At 39.8% G+C, this 27,348-nt stretch overlaps 1 protein-coding gene across 3 annotated transcripts in view; it reads left to right on the top strand.

The window, feature by feature from the left end:
* The window catches only part of ITGB6 (integrin subunit beta 6), a 71,825-nt gene that overhangs the window by 4,834 nt on the left and 39,643 nt on the right, over nt 1-27,348 (top strand). For all 3 annotated transcript variants that reach the window (XM_061184438.1, XM_061184429.1, XM_061184447.1), the window contains 3 exons: nt 8,506-8,671; nt 9,943-10,104; nt 13,205-13,300. In XM_061184438.1, coding sequence (XP_061040421.1) covers nt 8,506-8,671; nt 9,943-10,104; nt 13,205-13,300 — 424 coding nt within the window. The remainder of the gene's footprint in view (nt 1-8,505; nt 8,672-9,942; nt 10,105-13,204; nt 13,301-27,348) is intronic.

Here is a 27,348-nt window from a genome sequence, read left to right as displayed (position 1 = left end):
CTGAGCTGCAGGAGCTTGCTAAGTGGCTGGCAGTTCCATCCCATCCAGTTGGATCTCTGCAGCTCTCAGTTGCCCGGGTTTTCAGAGCCAAGGGGAAGTCAACTTAGTACCTGGTTCTAGCTTGGGTCCTCACAGCATCTGCAGCATCTGTCTCACTGCGGAGGTCAGTCTGTGACAAATTTGGCTTTGTGCTCTGCAGACAAGCGGACCAAGTCTTTCACTGCAGGTTCCACTGGCCTGAGCCCTTCCCCAGCCCCTCAGAGGCCTTCTATCCTCAATGACCACCACTCTCTGAGGCTATTTGACAGTAACCCACACTTTCTCAGTGTATATGTCTCCACTCCAATGATTGCTGCCAAAATAACAGCTTTTGTAGCTACCTCTTATATACTTTGGGAAATGTGAATTTCTCTTATTGCTTGGAAAAGCCCTTTGTAGCCTTCACTGTTGTCAAATTCATTAGGAAATTAGGCAATGACTCCATTATAATATGCTCTGATCGGCTACTAAAACCATGTATTATCCAGGTGATGGTCAAGGGCAAGTTGCTTTGTGATGACTTACCTGTACATGTCAATGACATGGTCAAAATAAAATTATTTGATATCCTTCTATTGAAAAAGAGCTTCCATTTGCTCTGTGCCAGACCCTATGCTGAAGATTTTACATACATGACCTCATTCAACCTTCATAATAACTTCAGGTCAAAGCAGGCTTCATCATCCCTATACTCAGAGGAAGTAACAGAGGCTCTGAGAGGTTGGTAATTTGCCTGAGGCCACCTGACTAATCAGTGATCTGTACCAAGATCTGGGCTGGTCCAAAGCCAAGCCCTTTACTCCTATAAATATAGTTTATGTGAAATAGCTTTCCAAACATATATTGACTTTGAACACTAGTATACACCAAAGGAATCAATCTCTATAGAAGACAGTTTTTATAGTATCGTTTTAAGACATTTCAATGCGGTTCCCAACTAGAATCTGACAGCCAAAAATATTTTGACCTTGAAAAGAATTCATCACTGATTGCAACTCTTAGGAATTGTGTTTGGTTGCAAATATCAGAGATAATATCTGTTCCCAACCCCCCTTCTTGAGGTATAATTGACAGGTACTAAAATACACACAGCAGAAATGTTCAGTTTCATGAGTTTTGACAGTTGAATATACGAATGTAAGCACCACTTAAAACATGACATAGAACATTTCCATCACCACAGAAAGTTTCCTTATGCCCCATTACAGTCAGTTCTGCTTCCCCAGAGGCAACTACTTTCTGATTTCTATCAGTTAGATTGGTTTTGCCTATTCTTGGATTTCATACGAATGGAAAAAATGGTATATACCTTTTGTGTCTGGCTCTTTTGCTCAACATAATGTTTTTGAGATTCTTCCTTGATTTTGTGTTTACCAGTAGTTTGTTCCTTTTTGTTTTAAGTAATAGTCCCTTGTATGAATTTATTATACTACACTTTATTTATTCATCTATCGATGGACATTTGGGTTGTTTCCCAATTTCTGGTGATCATGAAAAAATACTGCTATGATCATTTGCATATAAGTCTTTGTGTGGATGTATGTTTTTGTTTCTCTTGGCTAGATACCTAGAATTAGAATTGCTGAATTGTACGATAAGTATAGTTTTAATTTTTTTTAAGAAACTATCAAATTGTTTTCCAAAGTGGATGTACCATTCTGCATTTCCATCAGCAATGTGTGAGGGTTCCATTTATTTCGAATCCTTGTTAATACTTGGTAATTTCAGTCTTTTTAGTTTTAACCATTCTAATAGGTGTGTATCTCATTGTAGCTTTACTTTGCATTTCCCTAATGACAAATGATGTTGAACATCTTTTCATGTATTTTTTTCCCATTCTCATATCTTATTTTGTGAAGTATCTTTTCAAATCTTTTTCCTATTTTTAAAAATTAGATTTTCTTCTTAATATTGTATTGTATAAGTTCTTTATATATTTGGACAAAAGTTCTTTGTCAAATATATTTTGCAAATATCTCCTCCCAGGCAGTGGATTGTATTTTTATTTTTCTATCAGTGTCTTTGGTCAAGCAAGTTTTTAATTTCGATGAAGTCCAATTAATCAATTTTTAGTTTTATGATTAGTGTATTTTTTTGTCCTGAGACATCTTTGCCTATCCTAACGTCTCAAAGATTCCTCCTATGTTTTCTTCTAGAAGCTTTGTGGTTGAAGCTTTTACACTTAGGTCTATGATCTCAAATTAGTGTTTCTATTTGGAATGAGGAAAAAGTCTAGGTTTATCTTTTGTTTACATGCAGCTATCCAATTGTTTCAGCACTATTTGTTAAGCAGGATTTTCCTTTCCCCATTGAATTATCTTGATGCCTTTGTTAAAAAGCAATTGACTGTATGTGTGTCTAATTCTGGACATTCTATTCTGTTCCACTGATCCCTTGAATACACCCATGTAACCAGGTAACCATTCATCTACTCACTCATAATGTCACCTTAGGGAAACCGCTTCACTTCTCAGAGCTTTAGTTTGGAATAACAATACCGATCACACAGAGGGGTTGTAAGGAGTGGGGGAGATAATGAAAGGAAGCATTTGATATTGGGCTTGACCGTGAAGCTCTCAGTAGGTGGTAACTACTATCAACACCAACAGAGTGGGGTAAAGGGAGGCCAGAGCACTGCCCAAGGTTCGGTGAATGGGAACCCAAAGGAGGATCACATATTTGAGCTCTTGAAAGGTCAGCGTCTTCCTATTTCATAGAGGTTTTTCTTTTATTCTTGTTGGCAAAATTTACCATTAGCTAAAGTTATAAGTAATGAGTTCTTTTTTGCTGCAACATTATATTTTTTCCTTTCTAATCACGCCCTTAATTCTCCCAGTTTCTCTGTCCAGATTCCACTTGCCACACATTTACACACCAAGAACCCAAACACCAAACACAGAAGTCAATCCTTTGATCAATCCAAACCTTATAATTATGGAATAAAATGTTCTTTAGTACAAAGGCAATGAGAGGTAAGAGAAAAGAGCATGGCGTTTTCCAGACCTGGGCTTAAATCATAACCTTGGCGCTCCCAACTCTTCATTTATAAATGAGGATAATAATATTCACTTCCTGGGCTAATCATGAGAACTGAATAGGCTCAGAACATAACAGACATTCAAAACCAGTTTTAATTTTTTTTCTCTCATTAACACTTATTTTCTCTAGTTATTTTGGTCTAATGGTCCTCAAACTTTTAGATCTCAGGACTCTCTTACACTCTTAAAAATTAAGACCTCCAAAAGAGCTTTATATCTATCAATATTCAGTGTCTTAGAGTGTAAAACTAAGAAAATATAAAAATAATTATTTATCATTTTATTTAATAATTACAATGAGAAACACACTGCATATTACTATAATAACACACCTTTAGGAAAAATAACTACATTTTCCAAAACAGAACAGAAGTTAACAAGATGAGTGGCACTATTTTACATTTTTACAAATCTCTTAAAATATCTGATTTAAAAGGAGACAACTGGATTATCATACCTGCTTCTCCGTTTAATCTGTTGTAATATTTTGTTTTGGTTGAATTCCATGAAGAAAGTCAAACTTCACACAGATATATAGTTGGAAAAGGGAGAAGCAGTTAATAGATTTTTCCAATAACTGTAGACATTCTTCTTTGATATTACATTCAAACCATACAAGAGGTAAATTTATTTTCAATGTGGAATCTGAAAAAATATCAATGAACTTCATATTTTGTTACATTAAAAACCATTGGTCTGTTTTGCACTTTGAATCTCTCTTTTACTGGTGTGTGTGTGTGTCTGTGTGTGTGTATGTGTGTGTGTGCATGTGGTTTTGTAATATAACGCTTTGGTCATTTGGAAAATGAAGTTTCAGTGAGTTATGGAGATCTTCCAAATTTCATGATATAATATCTAAAAAAATCATATTTGTTAATATCATCATTAATCCCATCAGATAAATCTTGAAGTATTGGGAAGCCATTAAGCCATGGGTGGCAGATGATAATTTTCTGAAGTTCTAATTTTCTAGTTACTTCAGATTTCATCATTGGCAACAAATACTGATAGTCGTTTTCCTGGAAGTAGCAGGCTTACTTTCTTCATTCTTAAGAACATGTCTGCCAAAAACTTAAGTTGGAATGATAGTTTGGCTTTCAGGTCAAATGATTGTTCCATAAAAGAGGCCAGTTCAGTTCAAACAATCGCAAGTGTTTTTCCACTATAAACACGTATTTCAATGTGCAGCAGTAATGCTGTATGCATATTCCCTGTGTGGTCACACAGAAATATTTTTTTAAAAACACGTATCCAAGGGTGTAGACTTAATAAAATTAATATCTTTTACCGCTTCATCAAGGACAATCAAGTGAAACTAGCATTTAAAAAAAAATTATAAGGAATACTAGGCAGTTTGGTGCCACTGCCTTGATCTGTGCTAAGGCACCAGCAGTTTTATTCACCATTGCTTTGCATCATCAGTGAAAATGTCAACAGTGAAGAAGACAAATGATATCTCTTATTATTATGAAAAACGTTTGACCTGAAAAACTCTCTGAAAAGGTCTCAGGGACCTCTGTGGGTCTGCACACCACACTTTTAAAACCTTAGTTTTAATCTAGTCTCTAGTGCTTTTTGAAGTAGCTTGCTTTCTTTATCTTCGTTAGATGGACGGTCACTAAAAAGTCGTTTCACCACGTAAGAAGCCTGAATGGTTTACTCTTTTGAAAGAAGTTTCTCTTATGCTGCTGTGTAAGAAACATCAAGAAAAACCATGTTTTCTCCATTTTCCTATTTGTAATGACTTGTAATATGCATTTAAAAATATTTAACAGCACGAAGATAAAATTTTCTCCATCGAACATTTTGAGGGATTTTTTTTTAACATCATTTCACGTTTGATTTGGTGTTTTGTTTTGTTTTTGAAGACATGAACAGTGAGGAATTCATTGTAGTTTTGCAAAAGAGATAACTGAACCATGAAATGCTTAGATTTCCTATATGTACACACAAAAAAACATATATGAGTATATAATATAATTTTTAATAACAAGCCCAAGTGAGAATACAGACAAAAAGAAGAAAATGGAAATCATTTCTAATCCCATTCAAAAAAGATTGTGTTAACCTTTTAGTATATATCATTATAGTCTTATTTTATGAATTTTATTTAAAGTTTTAATCAAAATATAAGTAGCACTTTTTATATTGTGTTTTACAATTTTAAATTTGAATGCATTTTAAATGCAAATCTATTGCTGTCTAGGGACTCAAAATCAAATTATTCAGCAATGAGTAGTTCCTTCAATTTCTATCTTAGAAAATAACAACCAAATATAAGCATTTGTTGGAGGAAGAACTCTGACCAAAATAGGCAGCCTCCACTCAAAATTTTCTGGTGTGACCCAGCTCTGACATTCTGCTTTGCTTTAGCTACATTCATCTCCCAGCACATGAATATGTTTATTGAATTAAATAAATGTATTCCCCTTTCCAAAAGATTAGAGTTCTAGTAAGAACTACATAGCAAATAATTCTAACCAACAAGGATGCAAATTTCTTACCAAAAGATAGGAATACTAGTTCTCTGGCTCCAGAAGATGCTCAAATGCCATTTTGGTACAGTGTGAACCAACACCGCCAAATAAAAGATTAAACAAAAAATTTCCAAGACTAGTTGGGCTCCAGGGACAATGGTATACTTCACACAGTTACATACCTTTTATAAAATACTTTTTATGTAATTTTTACAACAACCTTGTGAAGTAACTATTATTATCACCCTCATTTTATAGATGAGGACACTGAGGTCTGGGGTAAGTAACTTGCCCAAAGATAGATAACTAGTTAGTCTTTTTATTCTAAATCTAATGCATTTTCTTCTACCCTGTAGCTGCTTTAAATACTACAGGAGCAATTAGGACAAATGCTACATTATTATCATTTAATAGGTTAACTTTTTTCTTAATTCCTCATTTCACATTTCAAAATACATTCATATTTGAAGGTGGGAAAAAATCGACTACATAAAAAGTTTTAAGGTATATATCCAAAAACACTGTAAACAAAATTTAAAAACAAACTACAAAGACAAAAGTTTAATACTATTTAGAGATAGAGCTCTTAAAATCATTAGAAAATAAAAAAATACCCCATTAAGAAAATGGGACATCTCAGACTGTACCATTCAGTGCTGGGCACCTTTAACACCCCCTTGTTCTGAAGTCTGAGGACCCATCAGATTATGACCTACTTTTTGTGAAAGTCTACTGACAGGAAGTAAATGATTATCCTTGCAGACACCAGCATTCTGGTTCTGGCAGAGCTTCATTTTTCAGTGTAAACAAATCCATAGTCATTCTGACTTATATATATATATGGTTGATTCTCATCATTTACGGAAGTCTTGTTCTGTAAATTCTCCTCAACAACTGCATTAGAGAATGCTGAGCATTTCTCCTAGGGGAGACACAGGGTTAGGTTCCTGCGAGTCTCTGGTCACATTTCACCAACTGAACAATACATAACTTTGTTTTCTGTGTGTTTCTGTTTAAAGACATCTTATTTAATATACATTGTTGATTTATTAATGTTGAAATCACAGCCAACAGCACTATAACTCATGCCAGAATAAAGTTTAGCTAACACGTGTATTTTCCCCATAAGACATCACAGTCTTCCTGCACTTAGGAATACCAGACAGCACTTCAGCACTACACTTGAGGGCCACTCTAAACAGCAAAATCACCCAAAAAGCACAAAAACGTAAAAAAAAACCCCATGGCACCAGATAGACCACAAAAAGGACATTTGTTTACAGTATGAGAGCTGGAACAAGAAGGCAGTCTTATTTGACCTCAGCTGGAAACATACGTATCATATCAGGCGACTCAACTTTTTTTTTTTTTTGGCTGTATTGGGTCTTCGTTGCTGCGCGCGGGCTTTCTCTAGTTGCGGCGAGCAGGCGCTACTCTTCCTTGCGGTGCGCGGGCTTCTCATTGTGGTGGCTTCTCTTGTTGCGGAGCACGGGCTCCAGGTGCATGGGCCTCAGTAGCTGTGCCCCGTGGGCTCTAGAGCGCAGGCTCAGTAGTTGTGGCACACGGGCTTGGTTGTTCCGCGACATGTGGGATTTTCCCGGACCAGGGTTCGAACCCGTGTGCCCTGCATTGGCAGGCGGATTCTTAACCACTGCGCCACCAGGAAAGCCCGACTCAACTTTTTTGTCACGCTGTGCATGTACACGGATGATAGAGAAAGTACTGAAAGGATTGATTTGGAGGTTAAAATACATTTTAGCTATATGAATTTTCAAAGATATGGAATCTGTAAATAATGAGAAATGACTGTATACCTCAGGCAGATGAATATGGTGAAAAAGAGCCTACTCCTCAAAGATGCATCAGCTCCTTGTATGCTGACAAGACAGGCTGTTGAACTTGCAAACATGCTCACCTAAGTCAACCAGCTCTCCTCGGAAGCACACCACAGCCTCACTGGGGGCTACTCCTTTTTGTCTCTGTGCTTCTACACCCATGTTTCTCAAACTTTGGAATGCATCAGGAAGACTTGGCTCAACACAGGTCTCTGAGCCCACACCTAACATTTCTGATTCAGCAGGTCTGGATCCAGTCATACCCCAGATTTTGCATTTATAACAAGTTCCCATGTGATGCTCATGTGGCTGGTCCAGGGACCACACTTTGAGGATCTCTGCTCTATGTTATTATCTCTAGTTTACAAAGGAAAACCTAAAGCTCAGAAGGGTTGAGTAACTTGCCCAAAGTCTCATGCACAGCTACTAGCTGGCTTTCAGAATAAAATGTGGCTGATTCAGGATTAGCAATTTCTGTTCTAACGTGATGTCTTTAGGGCAGATCTCATCCTAACATGGCATTTTCCTCACAGATAAACTGTTTTTAGTGGTGGTTTTACCCCAGGCTTGTCCACAATAGTCTGTTCTATCACAATAAAGTTGGGCTTTAGAATCAAGAGCCTTGCTTTGATTTTCAGGCCCTGGGCAGGCAGGACTGAGCAGAGGACGAAGAAGACAGGTTCCTCTCTCAGTCTTGCTACAGGGTGACTCATCCTTGATGACAGTTTAAGCTATCAAAATACAAAGGAATTGTTGTCATCATGTAAACTTAATGGTGGATTTTGGTTGAGCGGCAATAGAAGGTAGTGATTACACACACACACACACACACACAAACACACACGGGGAGTCTGATCACCTGATTATCTGTTTTCTGTGTTTGAACCAATGCAAGCCACACAGCAAGCTCTAAGTGTTAGCTAATGTGGCCAATTTGGAAGGGCTGGGTGGGAGATGATGAAAACAACCTTAACAGTGAAACTCGCAGCCAAGTTACGGAGTCGGGCACTTTAGAAAAATGCATCTTCATTGAAGGAAATGCTGTTAGGCTATTAAACCATTCCTTGTGTGTTGTATCATATTTCATCAAGAATATTTTACATCTTCCTTTTGCAGTAGTATTCCATACATTTGTTTACCTACATTTGGATTCAAGCACATTTTGCCGTTGACAAATGATGCAGAAAGATTCAATGAAATTGTGAAGAATCAGAAAATTTCTGCTAATATTGACACCCCAGAAGGTGGATTTGATGCAATTATGCAAGCTGCTGTATGTAAGGTATGCTGAGGGGAGCAGTGTTTCATTCTGTTAACACAAATTTCATCTCTTGTGAACAAATCTCCTTTGAAAAGCTTAGCTAACTTTATCTTTCCTTTAATCACCGTATTTCTACAACAGATACTTAAAATTTTTGTACGTTTTTTAATTCCATCATGTTGAAACGGGGACAATTTTTTATGCCTAATATTCAAATAGTCTAATAACATTGTAGTACTGTTGGGAAAAATTGGTTAAAAGAATAGTCATGTATGATTAATTTTCAAAGATCCAGATCATATTCATTAGTTTTTGAATTAACCATGGTGAAAAAAAAAAAAACTAAGACGCAATTAACGAAAAAAAGTAAAAATGTTCTGATTCAGAATAAACGTCTACACATGATCAGACATCTATTGTTTCGAACAACAAAATAAGCATCAGAAGCCACAGTGTCTCTACAACAATGCAAGAATACCTCTCCTCCTTGACAATCAGACCCATATCCATGGGAACGATTCCCCTGTCTTCAGATGACAGTCTTCATGGAAAATATCAGGAAACAGATAGGGCCGAAGGTCCTAGAACGTGGGAGGGCCAAAGAATTAAGGAAGGAAGGAAAAAGATAAGGTACCATGGGGCAGCTACGATGAGCTTCTGTCCAACTAGTTCCTTGACTAATCTTAATTAAAGGGGAGAGCTCTGCAAAGAAACAGAAAACAGACCATCTTAATTAGCAGTACTCTGCAGTCATACTTTGATAAGCAGTTTTTATCCTTGTATTACGTTTATAATTTTTGGATGATATCAGTAGAAAGAGAAATAAGTGCCTACAGGTTGGGTGAAATTTTAATAAAACAGGCTTACTTCGGGTCCATTCTGTATTGCATTCTTACTAGCTCTGCTTCAGCTTGGATTTGGGATAATCTATGACCTCCCTCACTCCCTTCTGTCATTTTTCTGGTAAATTGAAAACTGGACAGTAAAAATAATTAACTGTGTAAATGTCAAGATCAACTGGTTACTGATTGTAGTGGAACCATTTTTTTCTGAAGCATAAATCATCTGAAAATGTAATCCAGGATAAAACAAAGGTCACAGAATTTCATGTTTTTAATATGTTAATATTACCAACTCACAATAGATGAAATAGTCTAAAATAGATTGAGCAGCAATATATATTTTAATAATCTGAATGTGTCCAAGCATAACTGATCCACTCTCACCTCGTATGGGAGGTATCCACGTCTGCCTCTCTCCCATACAAGCCAAATGCTTCTTTCTCACTGTAGGAAAAAATTGGCTGGCGTAACGACTCCCTCCATCTCCTGGTCTTTGTGAGTGATGCCGATTCTCATTTTGGAATGGACAGCAAACTGGCAGGCATCGTCATTCCTAACGATGGGCTCTGTCACTTGGACAGCAAGAATGAATACTCCATGTCAACAGTCTTGGTGTGTAACCTACACTCTACACTGTTTTCAGGGCTACAAGTAGGCGAATGGAGCAATTGCTGTAACACATAGCAGAGTAACCCACCCTTGGTAGAAGCAGTGCACATTTTCCGATTTGAGATTAACACATTGGCCTTTCTCAATCCTCATCGCCCTTAGAGGTTCCCTCAAGAGCACAGATGGGTGGTGGGGATGTGTGATACGTTCAGATTTGCTATAGTACGAATGATCCCAGAACCTCCCCAATTTTTCAAAGAGCCCGAGGCCAGCAAAATGTAATACAGTCAGCTCATTCTGTTTGAACCATAGCCCTGGAAAGGAAGGCTCAGACCAGAGCAGTAGTCACCTAGGAGTTGTTTTAAATGATGGTCCCAGAGTCATGCTGCCTCAATAATTCCATGTTTTCCTGGACCCTGGGGCTCCCTGGGAAACCACTAGTCAGGTGCTGCTTGGCTGGTGCTTATTAAATTTGGCTTATTTTTGTCATTTAAAAAATGCTCGTGACATTCAAAGAAAAAAAAAAAACTTGACTTTTGTAAAACAGGGTAAAAATTTCAGAGCTCTTTTGATGTACATGATCTCATTTGATCCTCAGCAGAACCCTATGTGTCTAATTGTTTCCCTTGAACAGACCATCAGGCTGCCACGCTGGTGCACGTGTCATTCCCTCTGTCTGGAATGCCCTTTCCTCCAAGGCTGCTGAGAAACTCTTACTGATCTTTTAAAACCCAGCTCGATCATGACTGCTCCGGGGACGGGGAGGGCCCTGTTTGACCTCCGCTGGGCCCCAAAGCGATTACGTCTCCCCTGGCTCTTATACATAGATGGCTTCTTGGCCATCGCCATACGGAAATGTGCTTGTTGGTTTCTGTCTGTCTTTAACATACATCCTCAGTACCAGAACTGGTTTATTATCTCTATTTGCTGACAGCACAGTGCCTGGAACACACTAAAATAGAATTGAGTTATGAAGCAGCAACCTGGAAAGGTCATATTATCCCAATTTAACACTTGGGGAAAAAAATGGTACAGAGAATTTAAGTGACTTTTTAAAGTGACAATGCTGTAGAAGTGTGTGTAGGGGAGAGAAAGAAAGAGGGAAGAGAACCCAGGATTCTAATATCAGATTGGAAAAACTATCCTCTAAAAACAGGATTTAGTGAGATAATGTACAGAAATTCTTACTACAGTGCTGGCAATTAGTTTTAAAAAATCTAATGGTTCATGAATTATCTGCTCTCATTTCTTGACCTAAATTTCTAAACTTCAACATGGCTGTTTCTACCTAACTTTTGATCAATAGTGTTCACCAAATTTATATATTTTTAATTGTATCGGTTGTCCTTCCGTATTACAGGATTAGTGAGGGTAGCCACATTTTGTCTTTTAGCCAATGAGGGGTAATAAACTGTGAGAAGTGGATCCCTTTTTTGTTACTTTTTTCTTGCAACTATTCAAATGTCCCATAATAGACATCTCAGACAAAGCAGGATCACAGAAGCAAATACTGCCTGTTGCCTAATATGACCTTCTCCTCTAATACATGTTCCAGTGATTCTTATTGAGTAAGTCGCTTCAATGCACAGAGCCGTGGGCTATTTCCCTGCCTGCAACATAGCCCCCGGGGTCCTCTGAGCACTTTCTATGCTCTCAACACTGGGCCAGGCTCCTGGGGCCACAAAATAACAGGACATGATCCCTGGCCTTGAGGAACTTAGAATATAGTTGTGGGAATTAAACCAATAGATCTGGATCAAATAGAAAGCCATATTCACCCACCTATGGAGGGCTACGTGGTGCCATCCTGGCTACGTGGTGCCATCCTGGCTACACAGGCACAGCAGTTGAAAGTTCAGAGAACATATGGAGATAAGGAGGGACCAGCATTGGAGGACTTCAGGCTTAAGGTTGAAGGATACTTAATGTGTGGGCAATTGAAACACAGAGGAGACTGAGAATGTCAGACTCAGAAAGCTTTATAGATAGTATCTGGATTCTGCTAATATCCACTAATAAAAATCCAAATGGGATAGAAAGCACGCATTACACAGCCAGATTTGCAGTTGGGTAATTGACCTATCTCAGGCAAAACTATACTTTTCCCTCAACTTTAATTTTGTGGCTGAAGACAAAAATATTCCGGGAGTGCTGAGAATATATGAACACACCACATTCGTGTGCAAGAAGGCTTATTCGTCAGTGTTCCTGCACTTTGGCTGACTGCGGTCATAACCAACATGGTATTCTTAGTTCCCTTGTTTGCAGGCCACTCCCTCATTTGAGGTTTTTTTTTGCACATTATTCACATTTGGAGTCATACGCCAGGCAAATGTGCTCCAGGTTTTCCAGGCTTGGAAAGTAAAGGTCATCTGCAAATATGATAATTAATGACTTTATATTTTAAAGTACTTGTATCACTCAGGAATGAATGCCTCAATGGAACAGAAGTAAATTGAATACAATGGCTTTTCAATTGCCCTGTAAAAATATTGCAGCATCCCATAAAACCAATTGGTGACATCAAAAAAGGCAGTAAGACCAAACTGGAGAACTGGTACAGGAATTTCTCAAGTCAGAGGGATTTAGGAGTGGCAGTGTGTCCTTCCTCAGCAGGTTGGTCCTTCCTCAACCCTCATCCCGCCCCATCCAATTCCAGTCGGAGTTTCAGAACTGCAAGAGTCACCTTGGTCTCATTCATCATGCTCATGGCCCCTCTCTCAATTGTAACATTCCCTCCGATACTTGCCTGCAGGCAGGTGGCACTTAGAAAAAGACATGTATCTCTACCCTTGAAAAGATGACACACTGTAAGTCTTTAAATAAATTTAGTGATCTCCTTGGAAGTGACAGAGCATTATACACCACGTTGTCAGGCACTGACTCTAAGGAATTAAATCGATTTACAATATCTAGGAAACAATTACTAAACCAATTAAGAAAATAATGCTAATTGTGTATTTGTTTACTTGGAGTGATAGACACAATAATGCCTGTGGGAATTGAAAATGCCAAACTCAGTAAGATATCTTTGAAAGAAATATTCCTTTATTTTACATACTTTTGTTAAGAAGATACTTAAAATCTTTGTGTTAAATTTTAGGAATATCCAACAATTGGACAACTCATTGATAAACTGGTGCAAAATAACGTGTTATTGATCTTTGCTGTAACCCAAGAACAAGTTCATTTGTATGAGGTAAGCAAACATGATTTGGGAAATTCCTTCAGGGAGATTATTGGACATGAAACTTTAACTCTGAATTGAATACATGGGAGGCCAATAGGTAATCATGAACATGTACCAGATATACTGGACGCTGGCAAAGTAGATTCAGTTACTGTTTGCAATTTAAATTATAAACACAGAGGTGCGGCAGAGAGTGGAGGACAGATATGGTGGGATAAGGAAGAAACATTATGGAAATGAAAAGTTGGAAGAGAGTACCAATAAACATAGGACGACCTATCTAACGGAAAATCAATCTATCTTCCCTTGAGCTCTTTCATCTGATGAGGAGAGTTAACGGTGAGCAGAGAAAATTATGAGAATGGGAGGAGACTTGACTTAAATCTCTGACATTTGCAAATTCGATACATAGAAAATACACAAGTAGAGATACAACTCAAACTATTGAGAAGTGAAAAGTTGAAAGAAAAAAACTTGTTAAACCCTGGGCCAAAAAATAATTTCTCCCTTAAAGTAGTTGGATTTGCAGTTCAAGTTTTTGAATGGAAAGCACCAATGGCAGAAAGGAAATTGTTTCGTTAGATGAAAAAAATGTTCATAAATCACTGCACACACGGTAAAACACATATTACAAGTGCAAAAGTTTTCTGTGGCTTCTTTCCAGCCTCAGAAAAACAATATGTCAAAATGCCATGCATTGGAGTACTAGCAAATGATCTATTATTCCTAATGGGCAGTTTCACAGAGGAGGAATCTCTAGCCTGAGTCCTAGAAAATGTTGAGAAAATATGTGTCCGTTAAATTGTCTGTACCTTCTATGCAGAAGCTTCAAATACTCCTAAATTCAAAGTCTGATCTCCCATTCCTTTTGAAAGGACCTCTTAACTCGCTTGGTGAATTTACAGGGCTCAGGAAACACTGAGATTATTTCACAGAAGGCTTTGATTAAATGCCACTCACTGCTCAGGACAGTACAATCCATGAACTTGCATCAGGTTCTGTAGAAAGGATCCAGGAGGAGATCCTATCTTGCATTTTTAATGAGAGGAGGGTATTGTACTCCAGGTGAGATTGCCTTCTGCTGAAAACCAAGGAAGTCCCTTGCAATCAAGCTACATACTCGAGGGCTTTGTTCTACTCAGAGACCATGTGGGTTCACCTGATCTAGGCATTTTCTTAAGGCTTTTTAGTATGTGATACTTGTTTCCAGTGGTTTTAAGTAGTAGAGTTGCAGTAAAGATTTTTTAAAAGTACCCCAAATACAATAGTGAGTCTATTCTGCCTTTGATTCGTAAGGCTAGAGTGAGAGGACCCTGGGGGTCACCACACCTCCTCCAAAGCAAGGCTCCTGTTTAGAAAGGGGAGGAGGAGTTGCACAAAGTTTTCTTAAAAGGGGGATCTGGGAAACACGATTGATGATCATGAACAGAGACACCCATAACTCACTTTGGTAATAGACGTTAAGACACAACTCATTTAAATGCCTCCTCAAAATTGCTATTAAAAAGACAGAGCAAGGTGAAAAATAGCTCTGTGGCAAAACAGAATCTGTCGGATTTAAACAGGTTGCATCCACGGTTCCCTGTTGCAAAGGAAATGATCATTTCCAAGGAAAACACCAGATTAGAGCCTGCCTCTAACGTAACAGCAGGACATTTATTTTGCCTGCCTACTAATCTCATTATGAGGTGAATTTGTGTTCCGTTGTGATCTGCGGTTTTTACCATCTAGGCTCCACTAAATTCAAAGGGACATTTGCAGGGAGCCACGCAGTGGACCAGGTCAGCCGCCCACTCTGCGACTCTGATCCTTTCATTATTTTATTTTTATTCTGATGGACTCATCATTTCCTCTGCATTAGTGGGGGTAGGCGGCAGCCTGGTCTAAGGATAATGACAGCAGCATTGCACTTCCCTGAAGCTTTTGCACAGCATGAAAATGCTGGTTTCTTGTTTTATTGATAATGGAAACTGAAAATAGGCCAATAATGGCTTAGGTTGCCTTTCCATTTAAATCTCTTAGAAGGAGCCCTATGTGTGCAGGAGCCCTATGTGACCTGATGTTTGGATAGCTGTGATAGAGGCAGCATAACAACCAGACAATCACGGAAAAATAAAACCAGTGATAGGATAGATAAAGCAACTAAGTGGTTGGATCTAATGGAAATTCCAGGAGGCAAACTGTTTGCCCCAGTTCTGTGTTAAGCACAGTTATGTGCACACATCCGGGGCAGGAGCTAGGTCAGGTTCAATGGTGCCCATCTTGCAGCAAATAAAGAGTTATGTTTCCCGTTCATGGAATGCAAGAAAAAATGACTATTTTTTAAAATAATTTTGGTAAGATGCCTTGGACTGCCCACGTGTGTATGTTGCCGTACTTTGTGGTAACAGAGATGAACAAACAATGGAAAGGCTACAGTGAGCAGTTTTGCCTCCTGTTCAATATGACTGCAGTGTGTGCCCCAGACTCCAGCAAACAGATGCTTTTGAACAAACTTATTATTATGGATAGTTTCCTGTTTGTCCAATTACAGGGTTCAAAAGATAATGATAGATAATAGACTGAGCAGTAGGTAGTATATTACATTCAACTGCTAAATACCATTTTGAATCAGGATTCAATTACCCAAGCTTAAAAAAAATTTTTTTGTCTCCTCTGTTGTTTTCAAATATTTACTGTTAATTTACATCAGTTTAGTATCAGGCTACTAAGCCCCAACTGTCTAATTTGACTAGTCTTTCCTTCCTAATGAGAGACTGAGAGAAAAGCAATTAAATTAGCATTTTTTACTACATAGTCAAATCCTATTATTAATCACCTGGGATTATTTGCAAGACTTTGAAATATCCCATTATCTTTCAAAATGTCTACCTCTGGCTGGAAAAGATGAGTTTTATGACGTTAATTGTTATTATATATATATATAATAATTGTATGACCTGGTGTTTATGATGTAATGTTGAAACACCACTTAGAAAGTAAACAAGATGTATTGGTAAAAGATACTTCACTAACATCTGTGGCCACTAATTGATGTCCCTGTGGTTATTAGGACAGAATGATGTGTCTAAAGCATGGGGACAGGGGCCCAAGCAGGTTGTTCTACCAACCAAAAGGCCCTCCCCTCTGGAGGTAAAAAACCTTCTATTATTAACTCTGTAAAGAGCATGGTGGGTCTCGCTCATCTTTCTGTTTAGGCCAATTCTCAATACAAAGTAGATTCTCAGTAAATATTTGTTGAATGAATTAAAAAAAAAAACTGCAATGCAAGCACTTCATTTTTTTCTCAAATGGGTTCAAAGTTTCTAAATAGGGATTCGGAGTTTTGTGTGACAAATGCCTGTCAAGGTCAAGGGAGCCCATGTCCAAGAGCAGGTGGGGGAGCCTGACCTACCGTTATGGTCACCTGCAGCCTTGGCTGTTTCTTCTCCACTTGGATCCAGTTGGCACGAGAGAGGAAAGGAACACTCTGCCATCAGCCTTGGGATCACCCTGTTGGATAAGCTCCAGAGCCTTCTTCCTAGTCTGTAAAAGGAAAACCTGAGTGATTAACCACTTGATGGTCATTAATCTAAAAACAAACACAAAGGCTGCTGCAATATGCTATGAGCCTGATGTTTCAGAAGTGTGGCTTCTGACATTGTCTACCATATACAAGTTTCAATTTTTCAGGAATCAAAAACCCAGTTTTTATTTCACCCTTTCTTTCCTCTTTTTCCTTATCTTTTGAGCTTTTCACCATAGCGAGGGAACTGAAAGGAGGCAGAGAAATTAGGGAGGGAGATAAAACAAATATTGGACCCTTTTGCTATTTGTTAGCCTGTTCTATTATTGTTTTGCTTTATAATGTTTACAGTTGGAAAAGACCAAAACAATTTTTTTCCAATGAAAATCCCTTTATCTCTGGGATCGGTTTTTACTGAATAAAAGGACTGGAGTGGACGACCTCCAGCTTTGGTAGTCAATGATTCTGGACCTGGAGGGGGCGCAAATCACCATAAATTCCAATGGTTTACACACGGATAAAGTATAGCTAGCTGTAATATAGCTAATTTTAGGGCACGGTCTAAAAAATTGTTCTTTATCTATGACCCCCATCCTGTAATTATGGGGATTCCAAATTTATGCTTTTAATGAAAATAAAATCATGTAGGAATTAAAAAGAGAACTTCTGGATTATGAGAAACGTCCGTGGAGTTAATAAATTGCTCTCAATTCAAGTGTAATGGAAAAGGATTTTGATTTCTCTTTATTCGCTGGTATCTGGGAATAAAGACCAAGGAGAGCCAGCTGCCTGCACTTTCCTCATTAATAAAAACACCTCTCAGAGACGGAGATTTTGGGGAAAAAACTCGTGTCCTCAGATTATCAGGGCAAAGTGGTTGGAAGTATTTTCCAGACTAATTAATAAACCATAAACATGAAAAATCATCAGTAGTTACCCCCTAGGTTACACAGAGTACTTTTCTTCTAAAGAACACAAGGACTCATAATCCAGAAAATAAACACCCAGACACAGAAAAAAAGATACAGATTTATAGTCAGGGTCTTAATGAGATGCCTTCTTAGGCCAACCCATGTAGAAATATAAAATGGGATTTCATCAGTACTAGGCCTAAATATTTCAAGATTTACATAATACCCAGAATGTCTAACATCATTAGAACCAGGGTGCTATTGACCATAGTCTTCATTCGTTCATTCATTTATCAAACATCCATGACCCAGGCCAGGGTTGGTGACTAGAGAGAAGAAGACACAGCGTCTGCCTCAAGAGCATTAGCAGACTTGTAGGCCAATGATTTACCTAAAGAACACATTTTAGAGGTTGTGTTCTAGAGACCCCAAGGCAGAGTTTTACTGAGGGGCCAGAGTTTTCACATCTGTCAATGTTTTTACTCTTTTCTATTCACCATTTTTATTAGAAGGGGCAGCAAATTAATTGGCAATCTTCAAACTACCTTCGATGCTGAGGGTATCATAGTGCTGGCCCTTCACTTTATAGAGGTGGAAACTGAGGGCCAGAGAGAATCAGCAACTATGACCATGAGAATAATAGGGAAGGTTTGCTGAGGGCTTGTTAGGTGGCAGCTGGGGTTAACTATTTTAACTCACTTTATCATTTAATCTCCTTTTCGGCGCCCCCAAAAATCCAAAAGCAAGTTGCATGTGAGAGCCAGGATTTGAGCCCAGACAGTTTGAGTCAACAGCCCCAAACACTGAGTTGAGTCAACAGCCCCAAACACTGAGTTGAGTCACAATTGAACTTGAGTTTCTGCAGTGAAAGAGCAGGCCCATTCCTAACCACTAGGCCAGCAGAGAAGCAGCCTTTTCACAAAGTAGCCGACTTTTGAAAATCACTGAACAGTGAGAGCACAGAGCCCACGGGAGCAGCAGAGCCTTCCCTGCAAACGGCAGAGTCCTTCAAGGCCAGTAAACACCGGATTTTACTTACTGTTGCTGTTAACTTAGACAAATAGAGCAATTTGAATCTGTGTGGACTTGAAAAGAGACACATCTGGATTCTGCCTTGTGTGATATTTAAGCCCTGAGCGGTAAGAAGGGGTCCCAGAGTTAGGGAGCTTATGCCATTGGCCAACCCACCAAAAATAGCTAGTCTCTAAGGTGACCGCTATCGAGGTTTCGGCCAAAGGGGGAAGAGCGGACACATGGTCTGACCCAGGCTGTAGGCCTCTTATGATGATACCGTTCAAGCACATGGAAAACTAGAGTAACACAGTGAGCACCCACATACCTCCTGCCCAGCTTTCTCCAATCTTAACATTTTGCCACTATATTTGCTTCCGATATTTTACAGAAATAAAACATTTCAGATCCAGTTGCCTGCTGTGTAACTGCCCACCTCCCTCTTTCCTTCCATAGAAGTAACCAGTATCCTGAACTTAGTGTTTATCATTCCCATGTTTATTATGTGAAACATTAAAACCTATGTCTACCCATAACTAATTACATAGTTTGGGCTCACAAGTTTAATTTCATGCTGTATATATTATTTCTACAATTTGCTTTTTGACTCAATGTTATGTTTTGGGTTTTTCATTTTAATTATGGTAAAATATACACAACATAAAATTTACCATTTTATAGGTTAAGTATATAGTTCTGTGGCATTAAGTATATTTACATTGTGATGCTCAAAGTTACGTTTTTGAGGCTTATCCGTGGAAACACTTAGAGCTCTTGTTTACTCTGTTCCACTGCTATACATATTGCATTACGTGTATTTACTGCAGCATGTTCATTTGTACCTGAGGGCTTCAGATCATTTCCAGTCCTGCAGCATTACAATTGTTGCAGCCATGAACATCCTTGCAGGCATGTTCTCTGTTGAGGATCCATGTCTGGAAGTGAAGCCCCTGGGTCACAAGGGAGTGGCATCCTCAAGCCCCCTGGGTGTATCCAAGTTGCTTTCCAAAGTGGTTGTTATCACTTACTCAGTTACTCTCCTACCAAAAACATGGGAGTGTGGGAAAAAAAACCCAAAAAACAAAACAGAAAAAAGAAAAACCACACATTAAATTACTCTTTTTCTGATGATAAAATTAATACATTATTAAAAAAAAAAAGAGGGGGATACAGAAAAGCACAATGAAAAAAATGAAGATCACTCATAAACTCACTACTCAGACACAGCTAACCATTCTTGACATTTTAGAATGTCTTCTCTTTTGTTTTTACATGCATTTACATGTTTTAACATAATTGGTATCAGATTGTACATATTAAGTATGTTCAAATTTTTGGAATGTGTTTATATATTTACAGTCTTAAAAAGGCATAAAAATTAAGTTGCACTTAGTTATATGTCGAGCAACCATTTTTATTAATAAGAATAGCATTAGATGAAATCAGGGTCATTCTACAGAATTCTGAATCTGTGGTTGCCAGACTTAGAGGGTGTGTGTTTTAAAATAAAAGCAAACTTGCTGCCCACCCCTAGCAGCCCCAGAACACCCACAGTTACTACACTTTTACCTACCAGGTCACTTTTTTACATATTCCAATGGTACTTGGTTACTTTTTTATACATTCATGCAACATCTTTAATAGGACCAACAAATTATTTCTAGTACCCGTTTTCTTATCCCTGAAAGTGCCCTACTGGTGAGGACTCTGACATCTGTGAACAAACTCAGTTTCTTCAAAGGCTCTTCTCCGTGCTGCAAAGTGCTCAAAGCTGTGTACATACACTTCCCTTCCTAGGAGGGTCCACAGTGTGAGGGGACTCAGTTACCCATCTATCCCCTGAAGCCTTTCCTATGGCTGCAGGTGGCCACTCTGTATCTGTGAGGCTGGACCAAATTACAGCTATGATTAAAGGAAGCTCACCCCTTCTTGGACCAGCATGCAGAGTTTAACTGTACCCATGCATTCTCCACATGGCACAGCCTTTCACACAATTACAGAGGACATCAAGGCACAAGGGACAAGTTAAACTGACAGCTCCCACACATAAGAGAAATTTGAGAGTATTATATGTTTTAACTTTATGGCTCATTATCTGAAAGAGCTCAAACTATGCTACAACGGGGCCACTGTTAGTTACAACATAGTTCAGTATCTTGTTGCCCTTACAGTCTTGAATCTTCAAAAAGTAAACAGAAAATTTTTGAAACAGAAAATTTTGTTGAGCTTGAACAATTGGGGCACATTTTATTCACTAATTCAGGGGTTGGCATACTTCTTCTATAGGGTTGCCAGATTTAGCACGTAAAAATACAGGATGTCCAATTAAATTTGAATTTCTAAACAACAGATAATTTTTTATGTTTTAGTATGTTCATGCAATATTTGGGCCACATACTAAAAGCTCTGAAAGAATTACTAAGAAAATGGAAAAGAGTGTACAGCAATGGGCAATAATGGAAGAAGAGAGTGTGAGACCTTACTTCCATAGGATCTTCAGGGAAGACCCTTTTTAAGAAGTGATGAAAAAAGCAGCAACCTGAAGGTTAAGAGCAGTCAAGAGGAGAAGGAATGTGCAAAGGCCCTGAGGTAGCAAAGTACTCAGTGCTCAGTGTGTTTGACAAACTGAAAAGAGGTTTGTCAGCCTGATGTGAGCTGGGGTAGAAGGGGATGGAGTGGGAAAGGTAGGCTAAAACAAGACCCCACAGTCTTGAAGGCCAAGGGAGGCAAGCATAGTGCTATTCCATGGGTAGAAGGCATTCGAAAACACCACTTTTGTTGTTGAGTAGAAAATAGATGTCACAGGTGTATGACAAACTGAGGACCCCATATGCATTACAGGTGTATAGTTTTAAAAACATAACACCTTTATTTTCCAAATTGCCAGAGCTATTCCTGGAAGCATCCTCCTGACAACAAGAATGGTGTGGACAGGTCATTCTGTACCAGACATTCTTAAACTTTGGCGCTCATTAGAATCACCTAAGAAGCTTTCTAAAAAACCCAAGGCCCAGGTCACACCCTGATCCAATTAAATCAGTATCTCGGGGGCTGAGACCCAGGCATCAGTATTTTTAAAAATCTCCCTTGGTGTCTCCAATCACCCAGGGAGTCTGTTAAAATATAGACTTTGATTTAGGAGGTCTGGGCTGAGGCCTGAGATTTTGCATTTTTTTCTTTTCTTTTTTTTTATTGAGGTATAATTGATATATAACATTATGTTAGTTTTGGCTGTACAACATAACAATTCAATATTTGTATACACAGCCCAAAGTGATCACCCCAATAAGTCTAGTTACTGCCTGTCATCACACTGTTACAAAATCTTTTTCTTGTGATGGGAACTTTTAAATTTACTATCTTAGCAACTTTCAAATACGCAACACAGTGTTATTAACTATAGTTACCATGCTGTACATTACATTCCATGACTTATGTATTTTATAACTGAAAGTTTATACCTTTTGACTCCTTCACTCATTTCACTCACACTTCCTCCCCCACCCTCACCTCCCCACCTCCGGCAAACACCAATCTGTTCCCTGAATCTATGAACTTGGCTTTTTTGTTTGTTTATTTTGTTTTGATTTGATTAGTTTGTTTGTTTTTAGATTCCATGTGTAAGTGAAATCATATGGTATTTGTCTTTCTCTGTCTGACTTATTTAACTTAGCATAATGCCCTCAAGGTCCATTCACGTAGCAAATGGGAAGATTCCTTTCTTTTTCATCACTGAGTAATATTCCATTGTTTATGTATACAATATCTTCTTTTTTTTTTAACACTTTTATTATTTATTTATTTATTTATTATTTTTTTTTTTTTGGCTGTGTTGGGTCTTCGTTTCTGTGCAAGGGCCCTCTCCAGTCATGGCAAGCGGGGGCCACTCCTCATTGCGGTGCGCGGGCCTCTCACCATCGCGGCCTCTCTCATTGCAGAGCACAGGCTCCAGTCGCGCAGGCTCAGCAGCTGTGGCTCACGGGCCCAGCTGCTCCGCGGCATGTGGGATCCTCCCAGACCAGGGCTCGAACCCATGTCCCCCGCACTGGCAGGCAGACTCTCAACCACTGTGCCACCAGGGAAGCCCCTACAATATCTTCTTTATCCATTCATCCATTGATGGGCCCTTAGGTTGCTTCCATATCTTGGCTATTGTAATAATGCTGCAATGAACATGGAGTGCATGTATCTTTTCAAATTAGTGTTTTCATTTTCTTTGGATAAATACCCAGAAGTGGAATTGCTGGATCATATGATAGAAATAAACCCACTCATGTGTAGTCAATCAATCTCTAATGAAGGAGGCAAGAATATACAATGGGAAAAGGACCATCTCTTCAATAAACGGTGCTGGGAAAACTGGACATCCACGTGTGAAAGAATGAAACTAGACCACTATCTTCCACAATACACAAAAATTAACTCAAAATGGATTAAAGACTTAAATGTAAAACCTAAGACTGTAAAACTCCTAGAAGAAAACATAGGCGGTAAGCTCCTCTTGACATCAGTCTTGGCAGTAGTTGTTTGGATCTGACTCCAAAGGCAAAGGCAACAAAAGTTAAAATGAATAAGTGGGACTACATCAAACTAAAAAACCTCTGCACAGCAAGGGAAACCATCAACAAAATGAAAAGGCAACCAAAGAATAGGAGAAAATATTTGCAACCAGATAAAGGGTTAATAACCGAAATATATAAAAAACTCATACAATTCAACAGTTTTTTAAAAAATCTGATTTTAAAATGGACAGGGAACCTGAATAGACATTTTTCCAAAGAAGACCTACAGATGGCCAACAGGCACATGAAAAGATGCTGAACATCACTCATCATCAGGAAAATGCAAATCTAAACGACAGTAAGATATTACCTCACACCTGGTAGAAATAGCTATCGTCAGAAAGACAAGAAATGACAAGGGTTGCAAGGTGGTGGAGAAGAGGGAACTCTCGTGCACTGTTGGTGAGAATGTAAATTGGTGCAGCCACTATGGAAAAGAGTATGGCGTTACCTCAAAAAATTAAAAATGAGATTTTTCATCTCTCACAAGCTTCCAGATGACACCGATGCTGCTAGCCCACTCCCCACCCTTGCAGTAGCGAGGGCCATTACCTCTTTAGCCGTCCTCACCTAGACACCTGCTTTCTATTTTCTGGTCCCCTTCACTGTGCTACTACCAGTCATCCTTCAAAGTTTTATTACCTGCCTTTTGGTCTGCAGAGCACATAGGTTCCTAGCTACTGAACCCAAGGTCCCTTCCCATTTTGAAAGAAGCTTTCCAAAGCCTTGGGACTTGCATTCACCAGCAAAGCGCTGCAATCCCTCTAAAAAGGCAGGGTAATCTTATTAAGAGAAGATCTGAAGTATCTTCAGGAACAAATACTCAGTGTAGGCCCTTTGTTCTCTCAGCCTCCATTCTCCAATGCCTCTCTGTGCATTTGTTTGTCTCAGAACAGTCACGCACGGTGGGCCATTTGTCTTCCCTTATCGCACTGTGACTGCTGCCGAGCACTCGTTCAGCTGTGCGCTGCAGCTTCTCGTCTGACAAGATAATTACATTCCAGGGCAGACTGGGAGAAAGACAGGGAGTGCTCAAAAGTTCCGAAGACGACTACCTAGTCATCGCTGGTACAGACTTCAAGATCAAGCACCTGATCTAATTAGCACACCCCCATCGCTGCCCGTCTGACTGTGGAATGCTGACAATTAAAAGCCTGAAGGCAAAGCCGATATCAGGCAACCCAGAGACAGGCATTCACGCTACCGCTACCTAGTGCCAGAAACAATTACATATTCTTTTTGGAATCTTGGGAGTCCTAGTAACACAGTCGAGCCTGGGGGTAAACTTTTGCATAATACCGGGGACCTGGAGCCCTGCGTTTACCGATAATGAACAGGAGAATAAAACCTCACAAGAATGAAAGAGCTCACGGGAAGAAAGCCTTCTGATTACCTTCAGAAGGGCTTATTTCAGCCAACCCAGCCGGCCCCCAGCTCTGGAGGAAGCACACTTCCTGACAAAAGCGGGCTTTCACCTGCAAAGAGCTGTTTTCCTTTGACCAGATAAAAAGTGCAGTACAGTCCCCCAGGAAAAAAACATGTTTTTGCCTCTATGGTTTCACGACTTCTTACATTTCTTTCAAGATGTAGCCTTTCAATGTGAAAGTGATTACGGACACAACTCTTTTTCTTCCTTTCTTTTTGCTTTGAGTAGGAAAGTGTTCTATAATCTGTAAACCCCTATATGTATAAATACCAGGCATTATTACCTTAATTTCCCAATGAGACTCCCCCGCGATGGCTGTTGGCATTTGCAAAGTGAGCAGGTAGAGCCAAGTGAGCGCTTGCTTTAAAGTCAAGACCTGTTTCTACCACTTATTAGCCCTGTGACCAGGCAAGGTACTCACTTTTCCAGGTAAAACGAAGGCTTAAAATCTTTAAAGGTTAGGGACTTCCCTGGTGGCACAGTGGTTAAGAATCTGCCTGCCAATGCAGGGGACACCGGTTCGAGCCCTGGTCCGGGAAGATCCCACATGCCGCGGAGCAACTAAGCCCATGCACCACAACTACTGAGGCTGCACTCTAGAGCCCGTGAGCCGCAACTACTGAGCCTGCGCTCTAGAGGCCACGAGCCACAACTGCTGAGCCTGCGCTCCACAGCTACTGAAACCCGTGCACCTAGAGCCCATGCTCCGTAACAAGAGAAGCCACCACAATGAGAAGTCTGCGCACAGCAACGAAGAGTAACCCCCGCTCACCGCTACTAGAGAAAAGCCCGCGTGCAGCAACGAAGACCCAATGCAGCCAAAAATAAGTAGAATAAATAAATCAAAAAATATATATCTTTAAAGGTTAAAGAAATCAAAAGAGCCCTAGCAGAATCTTATGGGTTGAATTGTGCCTGTGCCCCACCCCGCCCCGCCGCAAAGATATGTTAAAGTCCTAACACCTAGAACCTCAGAACGTGACCTTATTTGGCAATAGGGCCTTGCGGATGTAATTAGTTAAGATGAGGTTATACTTGAGCAGGGTAGACCCTTAATCCATTATGACTGGTGTTCTTAGAAGAGACACAGAGACAGAAATACAGAAAGGGGCACCATGTGACTATGGAGGCAGAGACTGGAAGACGATCTACAAGCCAAGGACAGCCATGGATTACCAGCAACCACCAGAAGCGAGAAAGAGGCAAGGAGAGACTCTCCCTTACTGGTTTCAGAGGGAGCGTGAGGCACCTTGTGCTCAGACTTCTGGCCTCTAGAACTGTGAAACAATTAATTTCTGTTGTTGTATGCCACCCAGTTTGTGGTACTTAGTTACAGCAGCCCCAGGAAGTGAATACATTCAGTTAACTTAGGTTTACTCATTAACCTCTCTCTGGCTCACCAATGATATCACCAGACCAGGAGAGCAATTTCCAGGCACCTAATGTCAGTGGCCTGGTTAAGAGATCTAACTCCAGGGCAGCGCATGGCAAGTGGGTCTAGCTCTACTACTTCCAGGCTGGTTGACTTCAGGCAAGTTACCTAAACTCTCTTGGCCTCAGTATCTTCGTATAATAATGGATATTATTATGGATAATAATGGTACCTAAGTACAGTAAATAGAGCTTCTGTGGAGAATGAAAGAGATGACACTGTCAGGTAGGAATGTCAGTGCCAGTTATTCTCTCCCAGATCATGGTAGTTCAGCGGATCAGGCGAGCTCTGGTGCCTTTAGCCCCATCTGCAGGATGGGCTCATCATACCAGACCAGTGAGTGGACGTAGAATGGAGGAGACAAAGAGCAATGTGATGCCCTCCTCGGCATTCCTGCCACTTCCCTGGTGCTGCCCCAGAGTCCCCACACAACAGATGCTCCAGGAGCCTTGGGTTTCTGAGGATGTGGGTGTCGAAAAGCAGGAGGTGCTTGTAGATGTCAGGAAGCTTATGAGAACCTCTCCACCCTGTTACGAGGTTCCCTGAATTGGTAACTGCGGCTCAGGAGGACTCGGTCCTGGGACCAGCTCCTGTGGAAGGAGTGAGATTAAGAAAGAGGCAGGCTGTGCTGTGAATGCCGAGAAGTTTGCCCAGTATACACCTCCCTTGGGTCCACCCCCAGGTAGAAGGAATCCTGGTAGGAACTGATTACTCCTTGTGGCCAAACACCTGAAAGATCTGAGACTGTTTCAGAATTACTGGCACTTTCTCTGATTTAGGTGACATCTTGATTACTGAGAAGCATCCTCTTGACAGCAACAAGAATGAATGCCTCTCTGCACATTTGCTCATCTCAGAACAGCCAAACACTGTGGGTTCATTTCTGTTGTACGGATATACCTAAGAGTGGAACTGCTAGGTCAAGTTCAGCTACAGTAGCTACTACTGGTTTTCCAAAGTGGTTGCACCAATTTAGACTCCAGTGGGAAGTGTGTGAGGGCATCATCAGTTTTTTTCAATTGTAGCCATTGTAGTGGGTGCAGCCTGGCATCTCATTGTGGTTTCAGTGTATATTTCTCTAATGATTAATGATGTTGAACACTTTTCACATACTCTTTCGCCTCTGACCTATCCATTTTTTATCAAGAGATGTCTTCTCCTTGCTGGTGTGTAGGAGTTGTTAGAACATTCTGGTGCTGATCCAGATGCA

The sequence above is a fragment of the Eubalaena glacialis genome, chromosome 1 (assembly GCF_028564815.1).
Source record: "Eubalaena glacialis isolate mEubGla1 chromosome 1, mEubGla1.1.hap2.+ XY, whole genome shotgun sequence".
Lineage (NCBI taxonomy): Eukaryota > Metazoa > Chordata > Mammalia > Artiodactyla > Balaenidae > Eubalaena > Eubalaena glacialis.
Note: the sequence above shows the minus strand (reverse complement) of the source record. Positions and strands in the feature narration are given on the sequence as shown.